The sequence below is a fragment of the Oratosquilla oratoria genome, chromosome 25, assembly GCF_046742065.1.
Source record: "Oratosquilla oratoria isolate Oo_2021 chromosome 25, ASM4674206v1, whole genome shotgun sequence".
In the NCBI taxonomy this organism is placed as follows: domain Eukaryota; kingdom Metazoa; phylum Arthropoda; class Malacostraca; order Stomatopoda; family Squillidae; genus Oratosquilla; species Oratosquilla oratoria.
This window is the reverse complement of record NC_134801.1, coordinates 11,054,761-11,079,013: the sequence shown is the minus strand read 5'-3', so window position 1 is coordinate 11,079,013 and position 24,253 is coordinate 11,054,761. Positions and strand designations below refer to the sequence as shown.

The window sequence follows — 24,253 nt, the reverse complement described above, 5'->3', positions numbered from 1 at the left end:
GATGGACAAACGCCCGAAAATTCATATTGCCTCGGAGCTTCATACGTGAACCTGCCTCGCGGCTCCTGCTTTCTCCCAATCCCCCCATTGCTCCCTCGCAAGCAGATCGCACGAGGACACGACTTAAAATACAGTCGTCACCTCCCTCGCCGTCTCGCCCCCCCCCCAACTGGCGCCCAACTTTCATTTTTAATCAACTAACTCTCCATCAGTTTGCCTTCAACCAGCCTAACTGGCTGCCCAACGAGGTGGTAATGAGGAGAATGGGGGTGGAAAGGTATTTGGGAAATAGGGTTGATGAAAGAGTACTGGAATGGTTTGGACACATGGAAAGAATGAGTGAAGAAAAAACTTGTAAAACGCTGTGAAAGCCAGAAATGGAAGGAGTGAACATGAGGGGTCGACCTAGGATGAGATGGATGGATGGGGTAAAGATGGTATTGGGAATGAGGGGAATGTCTGTTGAGGGAGGACGGGAGAGGACAGATGATAAGGGTGGTTGGAGAATGGTTGTGTATGGATGATGCTGTGATGCATGAGGGGGATTGGGTGGGGGATGGGGGGTGAGGTAGTATGTGTGAAAAAAAAAATAATAATAACGCAGCCCTAAGGGATTTCTCTCAGTCTTCTCCATTTCTGCATGAGGCCACGGAGAGGGGAGGGGGTCGCCGATTTAATGAAGCGGCCTTGTTGTGGATGTGTTGTGTCTTGCGACACTATTTCTGATCCAGAGCAGTGGGCAATATTCAGGGATGACCTGTCATTCAGGAGGAGCCAAGTTAAGAAGTGGGTGGATGGGAGTGGAGTATGTGGGGATGGAATGGGTGGGAGTGGTTTTTATGCCTTTGTTTTTGGGCTACTGCCCTTGTATGGGGGAAAAAGCCTTTGGTATATGTATGTACACATGTAATAATAATAATAACAACAACAACAACAACAACAACAACAACAACAACAATAATAATAATAATAATAATAATAATAATAATAATAATAATAATGATGATGATGATGATGATGATGATGATGATGATGATGATGATGATGATGATGATAATAATAATAAAGATTTTTTTCTATTCTAAATATTCTCACCTGTCTAACATCAGTTGATAATGAAAAAAAGTGTTTTCATGGCTTAAGATTTGTGAAAATATACTGGGTTAACCTATGTTAGACATACACATACACATATATGATCTCCCGGTGGCAATGTTACATTGCCACCGGGAGATCATATATGTGTATGTGTATGTCTAACATAGGTTAACCCAGTATATTTTCACAAATGTTAAGCCATGAAAACACTTTTTTTCATTATCAACTGATGTTAGACAGGTGAGAATATTTAGAATAGAAAAAAATCTCTATTATGTGTCTTATACATATTTGTTAGTGATTACACCAGAACTTTAATTAATTTTGTTCTGGATCATACTACCCAACTTTATTTAGTTGACAAATATCCCTCTATGCACTCTCGTGTTAATGAATAAAGCTTATAATTACCATAATTTTTTACTAGTTGTATTTATTGTTTCTTGTTCTTATTACATCTGGGCCTACTCCGCCAGAGCGATCTGTAGGACCGACATCATTTTTTTTTACCTGATGCATAATATATACATGTCGTAAAACTTATACTAGAAATACACCCAACTTTATCTAGTTGACAAATATCCCTCTATGCACTTTCGTGTTAATGCTTATGATTTCCACAATTTTTAACAATTCGTTTTTATTATTTCTTGTTCTTATTGTTCTTCTGGGCCTACTCCGCCAGACCGCTCTGTAGGACCGACATTTTCTTTACCTGATGCATAATATATATGTTATAAAATTTATACTATAAATACACCCAGCCAAAATTGACAGCCAAAATAACAAATATTTATAAAAAAAAATAACCCTACACAAGAAGACATATTACAACAAATCACAGTGCATATTCTTTATTAACAGTTAAATCGTTGAGATCATAGCACTTGGAGATTTTTTTTTAAGTTGAATCTTTTTCTATCAAATGTGTAATGGTAAACTGTTATATACCCCATGAGCAGCACATTTTAAGGCACAAAACCTTACATACAAACAACATCTTGGTTCAGACAATGTTACACGGTCAGTTGTTTGACGAGTATTTATACTTTCCACTGGTTGCAACACGTAACACATCCTTAATTAAAATATTGTGGACAAGCAATTGTTAAAACTATAGTATTTTTTTTTCATTTTGTTTAGGTTAAATTTAAAAGGTCGATTTTTACGTGGCTACTACTTTTTCAAGAATAAAATTCATGTTTAATCTAGGCGATCCCCTTATTCTTGTGCTCCTCTCCATCCGTAATACTTCCAAGGTCGACAGCGACGTGTCCCCGTCCCAGCTAGTGTATGCAGAGGACCTTCGCCTTCCCGGAGAGATAGCCACCCCTGCTATCGGAGACCCCGACCGACACGCCCTCCTTCAACTACTCGGGGAGACCTTTGCCAACAACCTCCCCCTACCACCACGGACGACACACACAAATCCAATGTATGTTCCCCCACCCCTCGAGTCAGCTGATCATGTCTTCATCAGGCGGGACTCCAGGCGAGTCCCTCTTCAGCGCCCGTATGATGGACCCTACAGGGTCATCAATAGGTCGGCGAAGCACTTCCTCATTGACCGGGGTTCTAAGCCAGACCGCATTTCCATCGACAGGTTCAAACCACCTTCCATCTCCCCCACCATCTTCCCATTCCAACCCTCCTTTCCACCTCCACTCCCTCTTACAACACATCCCTGCCACTAGCCCACAACAAACCAGCCCACCCCCTCATACCACCACAATTATTCCTCCTAATCCTCAACACATTTCTTCCCCTCCCAACTCACCTTCTTCACCTCTACCCCACTCACCCACCCGACCGTCTCCACAGACCACCACCATTGTTCCACCCACCCATCAACACATTACCTCCTCCCCGGACTCATTTCCGCTTTCACCTTTATCCCACTCACTTAACCGTCTATCTCCACAGCTCCATACCCAGCCAGGACCCTCTCGTCAAACCTATGACAACTCCTCTCCAGAGATCTCGTTCGATGGCACAATCACCCGCTCCGGCCGCCTGGCCAGAGGGCCTGCCCGCTACTCCCACTCCGCTTGAGCGACTCCTTACCCTCCGCGCTGCTCGCTTCCAAAGAGGGGGGTGGGGGAGTGGTGTAGTGGCTGTACTCCATCCAACACCGACCGCATCCGAGTCAATCGTCTCCCATGCAGACCGAGCCGGGATTGATGACGTCATCAACGCGAGCGGAAGCGCGCACTCACCAGGGCTCGCAATTGGCCCATAGCCAAAGGGAAGGCGGCGGCCAATCAGTCAGAAACCGGGATCTGACTGTGAGCCGCTACCAGGGTTCAAAAGACGGCTTCTTGCCAACGGAAGACAGAACAGCCTCTTCACCAGCAACGGCAACAACTCGACTAGCTCCAAGACCTCTCTTTCCTAACACCGGATCGAGGACCTTCAGCTCCAGACCTCAGGCTCGCCACATTCTCGCCTGATTCGGTGAATAAAGAGAAAGATAAAGACCACTGCGTTGATTTATTCCCTTGGTTGCCCTTCATACCAGGACACTACAACTACAAATGCTATGATGATTGAGAGGAAATCTCTGCAAGGTCACCCATATCGAACAGTTTTTGTAAGAAAGATGATACAAAGAACAGCTCGCACACACAGTCGCAGGACCCACAGCTAACTGGCAAGTCCCTGATGGCGAACACGGAAAATCCTCGTAGATATATGGGATACCGTCATAATGACGGCGTGGACTATTGGGTACCCTATATATATATATACAGGGCTTCACCAAATATAAGGTGACACCAAAGAAATATCTCACCAGATACCAGTTGGCAGGGAGGTGAAATTACTGCCAAAATTCCTTCATAGACACCATGATTTGCACAACCAAAAGAAAACCGGGCGTTCCTGTTGAATCATCGTCTCCTAAAGGTCCAACCACATTGCCTTGTGTGCTTACAGAAAGTGTGCCACTGAATGTGAGTAAGCACTGTCCAAGCAGATCCAATTCTTGGGCATGAAGAAAATGAAGATCTATACTTACAACATAAGAACCATCTCAGAAGACTACAGACTGGAGAGTTTACTGGAAGAACTAGACATCAAGTGGAACATCGTGGGACTGAACGAAGTCCGAAGAGCAGAAGAAAAACTGATACAGTTACAAGATAGTCACCACCTGTTCTACTATAGGGGTAAGGAAAAAGAAAGAGCTATTGGAGTAGGATTCTTGATAAATTGAGAGGTTGCTGGTAACGTAGTCAAATTCAGTAGTTTCATAGACAGGGTAACTTGGATTGTGATTAGGCTGTGTAAAAGGTACACTCTAATAATAATTCAGGTTTATGCACCAACTTTGCAGAGTTTAGACGCTGAAATTGAATCCTTCTATGTTTTTCAGGTAATGGTCAAGAAAAACGTAAGTACACGTTGGTTATAGGCAACTTTAATGCTAAAGTGGAGAAGAAGATGGGAGATGAGTCATGTTTGGGAAGTTTGGAGTTGGTGAAAGAAATGACAGAGGCGAGATGTTAGTCAATTTTACTGAAAAATACAACATGAAAATAATAAACACTTTCTCCCCAAAGCGTGTAGGTCGTAAATGGACCTGGAGAAGTCCAAACAGAACAACATAAAACAAAGTAGATTTCATATTAGGAGACGAGAGCAAGAACATTAACAATGTTACGGTCATAAATAAAGGCAAAATAGGTAATGACCATAGAATGGTAAGTTGCACAGCTAAATTCAACTTCAGAGTCGAGAGAAATAAGCTAGTTTTAAAAAAGAAAATAAGCCTTGCAAAAATTAATGATAATAATAAGAAATTTCAGTTAGAAATTAAAAATAGATTCGAAGCTCTAAAAATTAACCAGGACACCATCGAAGATATGAATTTGAATTTAGGGAATCGGCAGAGAAAGTAAGAAGTACAAGAAATATTTGAGAAAACAAATACTCTAGAGCTTCAAATGACCTAATTAAAAGGAGAAGGACCATGCAGATTGAAAGCAGGAGAGACGAAGTAGAAAGAGCAGAACTAAACAAGCTTATCAATACAAGGCAGAGATTAGAGAAAAGAAAGGGAAACATGGATGAAATAGAGGAAACTATTCGGAATGGTAAAACTATTAAAGGGACCAAGCACAGACATGTTTTAGGAAGACAGTAAATGATATGTCTGAAAGATAGAAATGGAGAGATCATTAAATGCAGACAGGATGGTAAAAAGAGAAGAAGAATTTGACCAAGAGCTTTACTCATCGAAGACTGTAGTTGAGTTAGTAAATTCATCTGTAGACATAGTAATATACTAGAGATTACGAAGGAAGTAGAATTTGCTCTAAAAAATATGAAACAAGGAAAAGCACCTGGGGAAGATGGTATATCAATAGATCTTTTGAAAGATATACATGCATACATACATAAATATACCAAGGCTTTTTCCCTCTTACAAGGGAGGTAGCCAAAAGACAAAGGCATAAAAAACATTCCCATCCATTCCATCCCCAATACACTTCACTCCCCTCCACCCTCTACCTTCCCTCTTATCTTGGCACCTCCTGGATGACGGGTCATCCCTGTATCTTGTCCACTGCCCTGAGTCAGAAGCAGTGTCGCAAGACACAGCACATCCACAGAAAGGCTGCTTCTTTAAATCAGCAACCTCCCCTCTCTGTCCCCCTATGCACCTTTGCCTTCCACACCTCTTTTATTAATCTTTCTTCACTCATTCTTTCCATATGACCAAACCATCCCAATATTCTTTCATCAGCCCTATCTGACATCTCCTTTTCCAGCCCAGCTCTCTTCATTTGTCACTATCCAGCCCTGTAACCCCTACCATACTTCTCAGACATTTCATCTCAAATATATTTAAACTTTTCCTTTCTGCCTCTCATTCTAGGTCTCTGCCCCCATACAATGTCACTGGCACAATCACCCCTTCATATTCTCCTCTTTGCATCCATTCTCAAATGCTTTTTTCTTATGACACTTTTTATTCCCCCAAGGCATTTACTTCCTTCTCTCAATCTACAATTTACTTCCACCACCACTCCTCCCTTTCCTGCTACATGCAACCCCAAATACCTACAGCTATTCAATTCCTGCCATCCTCTCCCCTTGTACAAATCATCACCTTATACCCACATTTACCTTCAACTTTCTCCTATTGCATACCTTCCCAAACTCCATCACTAACTCCCTCAATCCCTCCTCTGACTCTGCCATAAGCACAGTGTTGTCAGCACACACCATTAGGCCCAACTACAAATTTTCTCCATTCTCTTTAACCATCTCCAATTCCCTGCCCATTATACTAGTGCCTTTACCTCCCACACCACCACATCCATGTACGCACTAAACAGGCATGATGACATGACACAGCCCTAATGCAGTCCCAATTTACCTCAAAGCACTCACTTTCTCCATTTCTAATTCCAACACAGGCTTTACTACTCTCATAAAACTCTTGACTGCCCTTAACAGCTTTCCCCCAATCCCATATATTTGGAAAACCTACCACATTGCCTTTCTGTCTACCCTGTCATAAGCCTTTTCCAAATCCACAAAGGTCCAAAAAACATTCTTGCCTTTTGCTAAAGCTTTCTCACATATCTGTCTTAAAACAAAAATCTGATCTGATCCATGCAACGCCTACCTTTCCTTAAAAAAAAAAAAAAAAAATCTTCACCAATTACTCCCTCTGTTCCTCTCCTAATCCTCTCAGTTAAAACCCTCCCATATGCCATCCTAACTATACTGAACAAAATGATACTTCTGAAACTACTACACTTACATTAATTTGTCCATTTCAACCTTGTAAAGCAGAACTATACAGGCATTCCTCCAGTCCTCCAGCACTCTACACTCCCATAGACACACATTTTCCTTTTCAATACGAGTCAAATTCTTATACCAAGCATTGGCTCCCTGATGTATGATGATTCAATGATTGATCATAATACACTTGTTATGAAATATTAAGTTCCTGTTGTATTCTTCTTCCTTTCATCCTGAATGTTGATAACCACAGAAAACACAATCAGGTCTGTTCACAGAATACAGGGGTCACTCAGCTATAACTACAAAGAAAATATAATCAAGATGCCGACACCAGCATCCTCATATACCCACTCACGTCTCATGACACCAATGTCACCATCATCATATGGAAGGGGACAGCGTAACTTGGCAGTCCACTATATATATATATATATATATATATATATATATATATATATATATATATATATATACATGTATATATATATATACATATACACACACATATATATATATACATGTATATATATATATATATATATATATATATATATATATATATATTGTAACGTAATATTAGATATTACGTCATGTATGTAATTATGTTATAGAATTGTGTTCCTTTGTATTAAATAACTATGTTCATATTTCTTGTCTATGTATGTATTGTAACAATGTAAGTAGTATCGCCCGTCCACTATATGTAATCTTGCCTACGTGCGGAGAAATGTGCGCACTCTTGTAGAACAAACAGACAAACGAAGTAATCCTGAATAGTTCAGAGCGCACAGATTTGACAGTTACTAAATAAGTAGATTGTTCAAGCGAGTCGAGTCTTAAAACTACCTATGTTGACGTGTGATAACTTACCCTCCCCCCTCCTTTGCGCTCGCCCGCACCCTTCACCGGAAGTATCCCGCTTCCGGTCCAATGGTATATAAGCTGTGGAAATCACTCACACCTTGTCATTTCTCGCATATTGCTCTCTTGATAAAACTAATAGTTTGGACTCATGAGACGATTCGTGTGAAGTGAATACTTGTCTTATATACGTTTGTATTGCCTCATACTTATATTTGTATTTATTACTTATTTTGATACATATGTTCCTGACCTCTTTGTACTTAATTAGTACTATATTGTATACGTATCTTGTGCTTCGTATTTGAACGATACTTTTCATATTCTTGTATTCGTGTAACGGTCCCATTGACCCAACTACCCATCCTCTTTTGTGTATATTATTTGCCTGTAAATATTTTCCATATTATTAATAATTTCGTTTACTAGTTTTACCACTAGTTTAATATTCCTTTCCTGGAATCATCTTTGTTACTTTACTTCTAGTCTTACGAATTATCTAGGCCCTGACCAGATAATTCAGTCCTACCGTGGCTTCTGGAAGTGAGCTGGTTCTAAAGCACTTATCCGTTATACGTAACGTTTCTTCACATAACCAGCTCGTCCGTAACAATATATATATATATATATATATATGTATATATATATATATATGTATATGTACATATATATGTATATGTACATATATATGTATATGTACATATGTATATGTACATGTATATGTATATGTACATATGTATATGTGTATATATATGTATATGTACATATATGTATGTATATGTACATATATATATGTATATGTACATATATATATGTATATGTACATATATATATATATATATGTATATGTACATATATATATATGTATATGTACATATATATATATATGTATATGTACATATACAGTATATATATATGTATATGTACATATATATATATATGTATATGTACATTATATATATATGTATGTGTACATTTATATATGTATATGTACATATATATATGTATATGTACATATATATATGTATATGTACATATATATATGTATATGTACATATATATATGTATATATACATTATATATGTATATATATATATATATATATGTATATGTACATCATATATGTATATGTACATTATATATGTATATGTACATTATATATGTATATATACAGTATATGTATATATATATATATGTATATATGTATATATATGTATATGTATATGTACATATATATGTATATGTACATATATATATGTATATGTGCATATATATATGTATATGTGCATATATATATGTATATGTACATATATATATATGTATATGTGCATATATATGTATATGTGCATATATATATATGTGCATATATATATATATGTATATGTGCATATATATATGGATATGTACATATATATATGGATATGTACATATATATATATATGGATATGTACATATATATATATATGGATATGTACATATATAATATATATATATATATATATATATATATATATATGGATATGTACATATATATATATGGATATGTACATATATATATATATGGATATGTACATATATGTATATGGATATGTACATGTACATATATGTATATGTACATGTACATATATATATATATATATATGTACATGCACATGTACATGTACATATATGTATATGTAAATGTAAATATACATGTATATGCACATGTATATATATGTATATGTACATATATATATATATGTATATGTACATATATATGTATACGTATGTGTACATATGTATGTGAACATATATACGTATGTGTACATATATATATATATGTACATATATATATATATATATATATATATGTACATATATATATATGTATATGTACATATATATATATGTATTTGTACATATATATATGTATATGTACATATATATGTATATGTACATATGTATATGTACATATATATGTATGTATATGTACATATGTATGTATATGTACATATGTATGTCTATGTACATATGTATATGTATATGTACATATGTATGTATATGTACATATGTATGTATATGTACATATGTATGTATATGTACATATGTATGTATATGTACATATGTATATGTACATATGTATGTATATGTACATATGTATGTATATGTACATATGTATGTATATGTACATATGTATATGTATATGTATATGTACATATGTATATGTACATATGTATATGTATATGTACATATGTATATGTATGTATATATATATATATATATATATATATATATATATTGCAGAAACCACAAGGAAATTAAAGTCGGAATACTGAACGTTTTCGTCTATTACGACATCCTCAGAGTACAAGAAAGAAAAAATAGAACACAATATTTATACAGAAGTAAGAAAACTGGGAGAGGTTATAGCCACATAAAACTTCGGACATTATACATACATACACATTCAATTACACATGGAAATGTTAATGGTAATAATAAAATAAAATAAAAATACACATTCATATACACTTGGAAATAAGAATGGTAATAGTAACACAAAACAAAACAAAAATAAAATAAAATAAAAACAACAAAACCATGTGGCCGAAAGGTCCATAGGACATTTGGTACAATTAGGAAACTTTGTACTGCTTTACTATCCTATGATTATAAAATTGTTTAGTTAAACCAAAACACAAGTTAATGTTGTCAAAATGTACAAAAAAACAACAACACAATATTTAACAGAAATAAGAAAACTGGAAAGGTTATAGCCACATAAAACCTTAGGACGTTATACATACACACTCATATACACATAGAAATATTAATGGTAACAGTAAATGAAAAAATACATACACATTCATATACACATGGAAATAATAATGGTAATAGTAAAAATAATAATAATAATAATAATAATAATAATAATAATAATAACAAAACCATGTGGAAGAAACGTCCACAGTACATTTGGTACAATCAGGAAATTTTGTACTGTTTTACTATCCTAATAATTTTGAAATTGTCTAGTTTAAATAAACCTAAACTCAAGTTAATATTATTATCAAAATTATTCTTAATGAAACAGGATTCAATGATGTTCCTATCTAAAGCTGAATTACAATCAACAATTTTTTTAACGTTGTCCCAGTCAATGTTGTGGTTTGTGTCCCTAACATGGACAAAAACCCCACTGGACATTTGGCCCGACCTTATACTGTACCTGTGTTGTTTCATCCTAATATTTAATTCTTTACCTGTTTGGCCAATATAACAGGAGCTACAGTTTTTACAGGGAATACTATAAACACATCCTACATTATTACAAGGGGAATTTTTAATAAGGAGTTCTTTGATGGTACTGTTTTTGAAAATAACATTAATATTAAACTCCTTAAGGATGCGAGGAAGTCTTTTTTCCATGTGTATATGAATGTGTATTTTTATTTTATTTTATTATTACCATTAACATTTCCATGTGTAATTGAATGTGTATACATGTATAATGTCCGAAGTTTTATGTGGCAATAACCTCTCCCAGTTTTCTTACTTCTGTATAAATATTGTTCTATTTTTTCTTTCTTGTACTCTGCGGATGTCGTAATAAACGAAAACGTTCAGTATTCCGACTTTAATTTCCCTGTGGTTTCTGCAATATCTTTTCGTCACGCGTTATTGTGATTATTTTTGCAATATATATATATATATATATATATATATATATATATTGTATATATATATATATATATATACACAGTATATAAAAAAAAGAGGACTTACCATTCTGCCATCTGGTCATGGAGAATCTCATTGTCAACATTGAATCTGAAAGAAAAAATGTGCAATAAGTAATAGAGAAATATAAATACAATTACCAATCACAGCAATGTATTAAGTCAGTATGGAATATAACACATGAATATCATATTTTGAGTTTTGCTATTTGAATTTATATTCTCAAGAAGCAATGCCTTCATGATTTTCACACCATTCATTATAACTCTTGGATATCCCATTATCATAAATGTTATGATTTCTTTCAGCTCCAGGGGCCTCACCATGCAATGACCTAATCAGCAATAGTGGGAAAAATTTAACACTAGGTTGTATTGTTTCCAACAAGTCAGTCATATAAATCATATTTCTCTGCTATTGCTGCATATGTGTACATATATATGCTTTAGACTATAATAATATATACTGATATTAATCTATCTATATACCAAGAGGTTTTTCCCCCTTATATGGGAGGTAGCAAAAGCACATACCTACTCCCACCCATTCCATTCCCCTCCACCACCCTTTCCTCCCTCTCATCTTAGAACCTCAAGGATGGTGTGTCATCCATGTATCCTACCCACTGCACTGGGTCAGAAACAATGTAGCAAAGACATAGTACACCCACAGCAAGGCTGCTTCACTTAATTGGCAACCACCCTCTCTGTCTCGTCATGCAGAAAAAGAGAAGATAAGGAGAAATCCCTTCAGGCTGTGTCAAAATATCATTCACACATAAGCACCTCCTACTCCCCATTCCTTCCTTGCATAACAGTATCATCTATACACAGCCACTCTCCACTCATCCCTATCTTCTGCTTTCTCCTTCCTTGCTCAACACCCCCTTCACTCCATCCATCCATCTCATCCTTAGTCATCCCCTCAAGTTCACTCCACCTACCTCTGCCTTTCACACCTCTTTTACTAATCTTTCTTCACTCCTTCTTTCTATGTGTCCATACCATCCCAACACTCTTTCATCACTCCTGTCATTTCCTTTTCCATCCTGCTCTCATTTCTCACTCTAACCTAATAACCCCTACCATACTTCTCATACATTTCATCTCAAACAGGTTAAAAAAATTCCTCTTTGCCTCTCTTAATTCCAAGTCTCTGCCTCATACAAAGCTGTCAGCACAATCACTCCTTCATAGTCTCCTTTTTGCATCCATTCCCAGATGCCTATTTCTTATGACACTTTTTAACCCCTAAGGTATTTACTTGTTTCTCTAAATCCACAATTTAACTCTACATCCATTCCTCCCTTTCCTGCCACATGTGACTCCAAACACCTAAAACTATCTACTGGTACTTCCTCCAGCCTCTCTCCTTTAAGTCTTACTTCCAACTCACTGCCATCCTTTCCTCTTGTACATCTCATCACCTTGCATTTACACACATTTACCTTCAACTTTCTCAATCCCCCCTCTGACCCTGCCACAAGCACAGTGTTGTCAGCAAACAACAGCTGGCTTACCTCCCACTTTTCTCCATTTTCTTTAATTATCTCACCCTTTCCTCCCTCTTATCATAGATCCTCGAGGATGAAGGGTCATCCCTGTCTCCTGCTTACTGCCCTGGGCCAGAAGCAATGCAACAAGATCCCCCAGTCTCTGTCCTCTCCTGCAGGCAATAGAGAAAACAGGGAAAAATCCCTTCAGGCTGCGTCAAAATATCATTTACACACCACTCTTTATGGCCCCCTCTTCCCCACCCCCTCCCTTCCTTGCATCAAAGTACCATCTATACACAGATGTAACCATTAACTATAACCTTACATATTACAACATTACATATGGAAAACTACATTACAACACACATACGGACACCCATCCACTCCCTAAGGCAAACGACCATCACATGATCAGTGCGTGATAATAGCTAAGTAGCCAAGAACATAGCTCCAAACACACTTCCCCCAAATAAACCTGAACACAAATTATATCACAAGAAATAACCACATAATATATCTAATTCTATTATATGACATATATGTTTAAACCTTCCATTTGTAACAAACAATAAGATTGAAATTATGAAACGATTAACTCCCCTCTCCAGATGCTGTATACAAATCAAGACCAGACCTGGGAGTAGCAGTTGCGGATAAAAGTAGATTCCATGTGAATCTATGCCGTTGTCTTTAAAGTGCCAAATATAGTTAAGAAAAAGGTGCCCGTGAGTTTCATTGGAAATACACGTCACCTGTGGATTCATTAGTGGCAGCATAAAGCTACCTAGCCCTCCTTAGAAACTGGAGTTAGTGTTTTCTGTGTACAGACATTGACCCACAAGTGCCCACCAGTGCCCCAGTAGATAAACACTTCACCCATACAAATGGAATTATCCCAGTGATCCTTACTCTGTTATTACTAGTTCACTCAGGTGCTTTGTGCTGATGGTACAACAAAAACTTTGTTCAACTACGACATAGTGCTACTCACTAATTAACACGTCAGCCTAACTCAAACAGACCTGTCAAATTCGACCCCGTAAACAAGAAGATTATAATCTGAGTACGTGTGAAACTAGCGCTGATTCTATTAACCCTCATGAAGTGAATACTGCCCGCACGGCATTGTGGAACCACTACCTCTCACAAAAACGACACCATAGTGCATATCGTTGGTGCTAAATTGGTGCCAAACCATAGCCACTAATTCGAGAGAAGGACGCAACACCCATCCCAACTGGTGTTGATTCAACGAAGCCGCAAGCGTGGCCATCTCCAGGGAACTCAAATCAGCTCGTAGTCATCTACCAACCTGCCCAGCTGATTTCTCACACAATACCCAATCACAGTCGGCTGCCCGAAATCTGCTTACGTCCATAGACGCACCACTAATAAACAAGAATAACAGACCGGAGGACACCACAACCCAAACCCCAAATGATAACTAGAACATAAGCAGCCCACCACCTACACCCCTACCACCATCAGCTCCACCCAAGCTTCAAATCAAACTCAAACACAAACACATCACAAATCACTAGCCAACCCAGCACTTCGCAGACAACCATTCACTCTCCAAGACCAAACACACCACCCCAACCCCCCTACACTAGTCCATAACCACTATACCCTATCCACTGCTAATCCTGATATTCCCACCTTCTCAAAGGCAAGTGGCATAATTATCACAGACTATATCACGGGATGCAAGGTCCATTTTTCTAACAATAACCAAGGACACACGCTAAATCACAATTCTTAATAACAATTCTGATCGTCAAGATGAATTTAAACAGCTTGCATGCCTCTTTGAATAAAAAATGGAATCCGGTCCCTCATATACGGAATATTGCTCAGAACTTAGGAAACTACAGTATTCAGCAATAGGCCTCAGAATAATTTTAATTTCCTATTCAAATTCCTAGAGTTCATGCATAACCCCCTCTTCCTCATTCCATTCCATTATGGCACAAGTAGCAGAGGCTTCTAAAATAATCAGATCTTCACTCAATGGTACCTTTCCATGGGTTTCAACAATCACGGTGTAAATTTTGTCAGGGGAGAAGACGTAGAAAATTTCTTTGAGCTCGCCATGTTTTTCATGGCATTTCCCATAAAGTGTGAGAGATGCCCAGCAAATTGATATTGACATAAATGACACCTCCCCATCTAAATGCATCTTTGACATAAAAGTGCAGGATAGATTTAGCAAAGCCCAACCAGCCAGTATAAATACAACCTCTTCCATAAACAACACCCCGACTCACCCTAACCCCCGTAACACAAAAGCACCATTATACAACCATCTCGGCACACCTGGTACGATTTTCACAAACCTAATTCCCGCAATACTCAGGACTGCAGACAACGCTCAAGGCAAAACACAATGTGTTCCATTCACAACACATCTTCACACACAGATGCAGACTGCAGAGCCCAGCAATCAATCAGGACACCCCTACATATAACATACAATGCAACCAACAACTTCTACAACCATTCAGCTAATGTGGGTAGCAACCAGGTAAGACCCCCACAGGAAACATTTCCAAGAACTCATCCTAGGACACAAAATCACAGTCATGACAGACCATCAACTGTTAACAGAGTTTTTCAAAGGGTAAATTTTACAAGCTAAGATAGCAAGGTTGCAAACAACCATCTTAGAGTTCAACCCAGAGATTGCCTACATGAAAGGTTAAGCCAATGTTGTAGCATATGCACTAACATAAACCTCCTGACTGCAACAGTACCACCCACCCACTGTATTTCCCCTCAAGAACTTCGAAAGGAACAGAGAGATGACCCAAGTTGGTCACAGGTAATTCTCCACCTAGAAACGGGAGCCACACTACAAAAGAAAAAAAAGACCTATCCCCCTTCAGGAATTACACCTGAAAGATGGAATTCTTAGGAGAGGCACTGCTGCTACATTCCAAACAGTGATCCCGAACTCCCTGATTCCTAGAGTCCTTTCAATGGTCCATGATAGCCCCATTGCAGGACATCCCGGTAAGGACAAATGTTTGGCAAACACTAGACGTGTATATTTCTGGCCTAAGATGCGCATCGACATCACCCGTCACATAGAACATTGCACTACCTGTAACCAACTTCGTGGGGCTGACCCCAGACCACTCCAGATTGGCGAGGTACCCATCCCCTCAGAACCGTGGGATACTATGGGTATCGATCTGTTGAAGCTACCTCCAAGCCGTCAAGGTTTCCATTACATCTTGGCCGTGGTAGACTACTTTTCAAAGTATAGAGAACTGGTACCCCTACCAGATAAATCGGCAGAAACAGTGGCCCAAGCCTTAGTAGACAATATATTCTGCAGGTATAATATACCTCGTCAGATACTCTCAGACAGTGGCACAGAATTTCGAAATGAGGCCCTCCAAAACATAGCCAAACTGTACCACATCAGCAGGATATATGCCGCTGCATATCATCTACAAGGAAATGGACTTATAGAGAGAACAAACAGAAAAACCCTTGAAGTCCTTCGTCCTCTACAAAAGTATCTTTGCAACACATGGAAGGACTGGCTTCCACTAGTGCAAGCCAGCATTAATGACCCTATCAACTCAGCAACAAAGAAATATGTTATATTCAACGTATGCAACATTTCGATGACTAGCGTGTACAGGCGCGCACGTACAATATGCTACAAGATGTGGGTTTCAACAAGACTAGCGTCTCTCTAGGGAATTGCATTGTTCGGTGACCAAGCTCACCGACATTTCTTGACAACGCTCTTTGACAAAGATTCCCGGCGTCTCAGGTCAAGAGCTCTACTAGACAAAGGGCCCAGCTGTCTCGGGTCAGACACCTGCATCGGCCGACGTCTCAACCGATGTGCCTGGCTATCCTCCGAGCCTTCCTGGGGGCTTGCCGTGTATATTGTAGTTTGATCTGAACATGGAGAAGTAAAGCCAAGAACTCCGCCGAGTTTCCTTCACCACCCGTTCACAAACTACATTCTGGTGGAGAGCGGTGGGACGACGAAACTATTCCTACATTCTGGTGACCAACAGAGAGATTCGAATCTACACGCTTACTTCTACAGCCGTGGACATCGAAGCAGCAGTGCAACACTAATTCCTTCGAAGCACCTTCCAGCTTCCACTTACGAGCCAAAAGCACCGACGCTCTTCGCTGTTTCGCCCACCTCAAGCAACTACGATACGAAGCCCTAGTTCTACGCCGATCCCTCTTAGCTGCATTCTCCACAACATCAACATAGACGGATTCTTCAGCCCCTACGGGAAATATCCACCAAAGGTATTTCTCCACTGTCCACGACGCCCGCCGCTCCACCACGTCAACAGAGAGAAGCATTCTCTGACATTACAAGAAAATATCCATCAGGGGAATTTCTCCACCACCACGACAACACAGAGATGTTGAACTACCCTCCTCCACCACTGCACGATTCGGACCATCTCCCCTCTTCCAATATCGCATCACGCTCCGCCCGATCATCTCTCCGAACCAGAGATCGTTACGGCATCTACGAGCCAACGCTCCACCACTCACCGCATCTAAGCTGCGCAAGAATCTCCACTTCCATTTTCCTTATTCCATTTTATATTCTTACACATCTTGGTTACATATTTTCTAAACCATTTCCCACGACCATATACAAATTGTTTCCCCTGTTTCCAGCAGTGCATCCTTCCATCTTCTCTCGCCCCACTGCAACCCTGTCACCGCCGTACTCCGACATCACATCACGATATTTTTCCGTTCTCAGTGCCACCTAGGAGCAACACAGTCTCCACACATATTTTTCTTAATACATGAATGAGCCCAAAGCCCTCTCTGACTCGACAAACCGACCCTATAAACGAAACCAAGCTACGTCTCCACCAAACATACCCCCCCCCCTGCTACTTCCAACTCTTCAGACAATTCAACACCTGCTCACAACACTATGACAACGCAAAACCTCATCACAGTCATTAAGGACGAAACATTACCACTCTTTAGCGGCAGGAACATTCATGTACACACCTTCCTCACTGAAGTTCACTCAGAAATACTATGTAGGAATGTCACAGGCGACAAAACAAAGATATCCATCTTAACATCCAAAATAGACAAGCACGACACTTTAGCTAGTGACGACATTCAGTCTGACTTATTTGAGGAAACACATTCATTTAATACATTTGTAGAACAATCTAAAAGTAGTTTGCGGCTTTTGAGCCACTTGGAGCACTTTCCCCCTATACTCTCTTGCAAAAACGTACAATCATGGCCCACACGCCACTAAGTAAAAGGCAGTCAAAATAACTTCAGCATTTAAGAGCGAACTCAGAGAAAGCCTCAGAAACTTAGACTGGGTCTCAAACAACACAATTTCATTGGATAACGTAGTTTCCCTCAATGCATACTTTCGCCTTCTCTCACAATTACACCCACAGTCCAGAAAGCCACCGCCATTGTATTCACACCAGGTATCACATTAGGCGAATTCTCAAGGAAATTCTCTGACACGCAACAAGTTGTCACTCAGATACAAAACCAATAGGTCCCCATAGCACAAGTCACACGGCCCCCCTCAAATAACACGAGAGCACGACATACACCACGCACGCGAAATCACTCACGACAACGCTCTCCTTCAAGAACACGAATGTTTTGTACATGCTGCCACAAACCAGGACACCTCGTTAAGAAGTGTTATCACAGATACCCATCACAACCAAACCGATACTGCGAGCTTCATGGCACTTGTCTTCACACAACTGATAATTGCCTGGTTTAATACCAATTAATTCTAGCATAACTGCTTAGATTCACTCTGCTTCATCACACGAGGATGCACCAACTATTAACTCAGATGACACCGACACGCACACATTCCCACGACTCTAACTCTTCCACTTCACTACCAGCTGTAGACATACATTCCAAGCGTAACAGAGCGCAAACTCTTCCCGCATGTCAAAATCTGCGAAACTAAAGACAAAACACCCAGTAAATAACGTTGATCTTTCACCGCCTGAGGACCATTTCTTGCCCCTCTTAGAGGATTTCAACACACAATCCGCCCCAGTCTCGGAAGTGTTATCTACTTTCAAACACACTCACGCAGTGCTTATCAGCCCAAAGACGCTATTTCCTCGTGAATATACAAAGATACACATACGAGTCTTCCAAGCACATGATACCGATGTACTCTGTATGCAAGAAACTTGCCATGTCAATGGCATTTCCCTACTTTAAGCCATCAACTCTACATTAAAGAAAGGTCACACTTGCATTTTAATTGCCCAAGACACTAACGCACCCCTCCATCTCACAGTTGGTACAAACATTTGCGATTTCGAAGTATATCCTTCACGCATTAAAGTCATGGATGACAAATTCCCAACTTCTCAAGTTTGTGTCACATTTTCCGACATGCAAACAGCACAGGAACCCATTGATGCATCTCATCTTACACAAGTTGATTTCCCTGATGCACAAGCAGCCTTATTTGCACTTTGCGACAAGTTCAGACGTACCATTGCCACTCAAGGTGAACCCCTTGGAGTCATTAATCTCATTCAGCATATCCCCTTCGTGAGACCTCTAAACCATGTTACATTCCCGCATACATATAACCACACAGCAAACGCATGATTGTAGATAACCTTATCCAAGACATGACTGCGCAAGACATCATAGAACCATCAATCAGTGAATGGAACTTCCACCTTTTTGTTGGACTTCGCGGTTAGACACGGTAGGTGGCGGTTGCTTGGATAAGCTCTGCCACTGACCCCCATTTTTCGCAAGATATACGGTGTTCCTATTATTCGGAGTTGGCCGGAGGCCGTGTTAAAACTCAGTGCATCGTGCAGTGTTATTAGTGAACTTGATTGTTGTGGAACTTAGCCGAAAAGTTATTAATACTCGGGTAGGGCCTCCCTAATCGAATTCCTCACATCTGCGGATGCGCAGTGCGAGGTGTTTGACGCAAGCACCCACATCATGGCTACACCACTCACCTGGTAAAACTGCTCAAGTTACAAGTGTTGCAGACCTGCCTCGTAAAATGAAATACACGGGTCCCGGCTCCCTTGCAAATATTGAGGCGGATCTTACATTAAGCGATGATGACCTGTCACTGAAAAACTGGCCTCGTCTTAGTTATCATGATCACCGACAAATTGCACCTGTCAGTCCATCCACCCAGCCTATGGACTTCACCAACGTTTCCGCAAAGCGTCGCATAGATAACGATTCCGATGCAAATAGCAAATTGTCATCTCTCGCTGCCAAGGCCATCAAGAGTGACAAGGCTCTGCCTCTGCGAGACACTACCCATTCCATCACGACCCGCTACGCAGAATGCACCTCCCTCACCCCCATCTTCACCTACTTCCCTTGCCTTTGCCCCCCGTTCCGAGCATGTCAAACTGCAATTCAGAGGGAGCCCAGGAGTTAATGAGAAACTACGATGGCTTTCCGAAGTCGTAGGAGTGTACGGTCTTGATCGAGAACTAGCCGAGGTCAAAATGTCAGCTGTCACATTTAGTTATGTCTACATATCGAGATGCCGACAGGACATTATAGATGAGGTCAAGGATGGGGCGATTTTGTCGTTACCTCTTGATATACAAGATTCTGTAGATAGACCGCACAAGTTCCCCACATATCTCATCACTCGATATCCTGTTGATGTTGAGCCAACCTTAGCTAAGGAATTAACAGGAGTATATTCTGTACACCGCTTTCTACAGAACAAGGTACCCATCAACAGACTTGTAATAACGTGGAGCCTACCTGACCCGCCCCCATCCCACATTAACTTTTCCTTCATTCTTTGACTACCATCATGTGAACTCCGCAAAATGCCTGACGAAAAACCAAGATGCTTCAAATGTTGGGGCAATGCCCATGAAAAGTGTGCATGGTGCTCAGCTAAACATGACTCACGTTCCTGCCTTCATCGTACTCCTGCAGTAACCACAGTACCTACCTCTGCCTCGACATCATCGACAGACTCACCAAAACCACCTACACCAGACAAGTTGCAATGGAAATACCCGCGGTGCCAATTGCCTGGGGTTAATGTGTGGCATGGATGTGCCAAACGAATACGCTTGGCTCCGAGTACGCAAACTCCACCCCCACCGCCGCCATCCACCGCTGCCGCCTCTCGGCAGATCATTACGCTCCAAGAGGCCGTAGAATCTCTCAAGTCTCAGTGTGTCTCCCTTACAAATCGTGTTGCAATTACTGAAACTCGATTGGATAGCATTGAAGCTCGCTTTGATTCTCTTATGGCCGCCTTTGACTCCTTGTCTACACGACTATCGGTTAACGATACAACACTCACGTCGCTCGTGGATGCCCAGCAGGCTAATATCGCGTCAACCTCTGCACTTACTGTTAAATTTGACTCACTCGCTATTCGCCTCGAGAAAATGATTATCATCACCCGGCTAGTCGACTTTATACACCACAACCATCTTACTCGCTGGAACACTGGTGGTGCTACGCACTCTCGGGGGGAGGGGGGATACCCTCGATCACATACTTACATTTGAACTCGTGCCTACCAATGTCACGTGCTTTCCGGTGCCCGTCCTCTTCTCAGATCACCTCGCTCTCTGCTTTCGGTATTCAGTCCCAGTGATGCCTTCTCCAGCTTACCAACGCACGCGAATCAGTATCATAGACATAGACACACTGAATACCTACCAGTACAAAAAGGTAAACACCAAAAATACCCTACACGCACATATTAACATGGATCATTTCCATTTTTTTTTTTCACAAAATACCCTCGTTTCAGTAATCTATGAAGACAATCCCTCAACTTGGCAGAAATCAATCAGTGGACCCGTCTTGATCCCTGACTCATGCCAAACATATTTTGACAGCACAAGCGTGCACCCCAACAACCACCATGACATTCTTACAATTTCAGCTCCACCCTCGACCCTATTACACCCCTCCCAATACCCCTAACACCCCCCAAACCTCCATCTCTCTCATTGAACCAACAAGACTATCATCCCATCAATCACTATATACCTCAGTTCCCTTGCCCTACTAATCCTATTCTTCCTCATTGGTAGACTAGTATATGTCTTCACAATCCAAGACACTGGATAACACCATAACATCCCCATACACACATATAATACGTGAACAAGAAACACTCATTATTTACATATTTCCTAACCACATAGTATATCCTAGGATTAAGTCTCACCAATGTATGTTCATGGTGACCCTTATTTGTACTTATTAGGATAGAATTAGATACAAAATAATAGTTATGTTCATTATAGTATATGGCATGTAATACACATGTAAACCTAGGGAACATGTCTCATCTAGAGATGTTAGAATCTTTCCCCCTTTGTACCTCGTTACCACTCCAAAAGTGTTAACTCACAGAAAAAGGTAGCTTTCTACCAATGACAGTGTGAGGCGGCAGATGATTTCTTTCCTCCACGAGGCGGCAGATGATTTCTTTCCTCCACGAGGCGGCAGATGATTTCTTTCCCTCCACCATTTCTCCTTCATGAAGAGACAACGGGCCCTTCATTACGCGAGGCCTCTCGGACCCGCAGCTGTGCTCGGAGGTCACGAAGTGACCTTCACTCCCATACATCTGCCAGATCATCCAAAACAACATGAAGTCTCGCTCAAGTCAGGGTCAGAGGTCAAACGCTCTACAGTTCACGTAGTGCCACCCTGCGCCAGTATTGTTTTTTTCCAATTGGCTGCCCGCTAGTAGGACACGCCCAGTTTTTGTATTATTTTAATTTAGCTAGGAAGATCTGGCACTTCCAAAGTATTCTTCGGAGCTGCCAGCCATGATTGTAATTAGAACATCCTAGGCTCTCGAAATAAATAGAAGAAACCCATCCATGTTTCTCCACCAAAACCCCCTCCAACAACAGTGGACAAAGTGCATCTCACAGAAAGGAGTCAAACTCCATTGCATTATAACTGACATAATATTTCAAACGCTCTCCCAGAAAATAGAGACGAGAAAATAGATGAAACCAAGTGTGAACTGATTTTAAAGAAAACTGGAGTTGGACACCCCACTTTAAAAACTATCATCCCTTGGTGAATAAATGAGTATGCCATGATACCTACTTGACTACACCCCATAAATTTTACTATTCAACACCCCCTCATCTACTAAGGTTTACAACGGGTATCGTGCCATATTCCCAATATATATAAATATATATATATATATATATATATATATATATATATATATATATATATATATATATATAAAAGTTTTGGGCAACTCCCTCATTTTCATCATTCTAGGTGACTGGAGTCACCTCTTGTAGGGAGGGAGGTATTATGTAACCACTACCTATGACCTTACCTATTACATTACACATGGAAAACTACAACATACATGCGAAAGAACACCCATCCACTCCCTAAGGCAAGCGACCATCACATGATCAGTGCGTGATAACAGCTAAGTAGTCAAGAACATAGCTCCAAACACACATATACACCACATCCCCAAATAAACCTGAATACAAATTAAATCACAAGAAATAAACACATAATATGAAACTGTTAACTCCCATCTCTGGAGGCTGACCTCAGCATTTGAACTGTATAAAAATCAAGACCGGGCCTTGGAGTAGCAGTTGCAGGTGAAAGTAGATTCCAGGTGACTCTACGCCGTTGTATTTAAATTGCCAAATACGGTTAAGAAAAAGGCACCCGCGAATTTCATTGGAAATAGACATCACTTGTGGATTCAACATTCTCCACTCACCCTGATCTCCTTCTTTCTCCCTTCCTTGCTCAACAGGCATTTCCTTCTTGCCAACACCCCTTTCACCCCATCCATCCATCTCATCCTCAATTGTCCCTTCAAGTTCATTAAATCCACCTCTGCCTTCCACACCCTCTTTTACTAATCTTTCTTCACACATTCTTTACATGTCTCCAAACCATCCAAATACTCTTTCATCAGCCCTATTTACCATCTCTTTCTCCACCCCCAGCTCTCCTCCTCACCTCCTTGCTTCTCACTTTTTCCAGTCTTATAACCCCTACCATACTTCTCAGACATTTCATCTCAAACACATTTAAACTTGTCCTATATGCCTCTCTTAAACTCCAAGTCTCTGTCCCATACAAAGTGGTTGCCATTGGCATAATCACTCCTCCATATAATCTCCTCTTTGTATCTATTCCCAAACGCCTATTTCTCATGACACTTTTTAATCCCTCAAGGTATTTACTTTTTTCTCTCAATCTACAATTTATCTCCACTTTCACTCTTCCCTTTTCTGCCACATGCAACCCCAAATACCT

At 39.9% G+C, this 24,253-nt stretch overlaps 1 protein-coding gene across 6 annotated transcripts in view; it reads right to left on the bottom strand.

Moving 5' to 3' along the window:
• Window positions 1-24,253, bottom strand: part of Dip-C (dipeptidase C) — a 662,859-nt gene that overhangs the window by 40,188 nt on the left and 598,418 nt on the right. For all 6 annotated transcript variants that reach the window (XM_076208361.1, XM_076208363.1, XM_076208368.1 and 3 more), the window contains one exon: window positions 11,485-11,529. In XM_076208361.1, coding sequence (XP_076064476.1) covers window positions 11,485-11,529 — 45 coding nt within the window. The remainder of the gene's footprint in view (window positions 1-11,484; window positions 11,530-24,253) is intronic.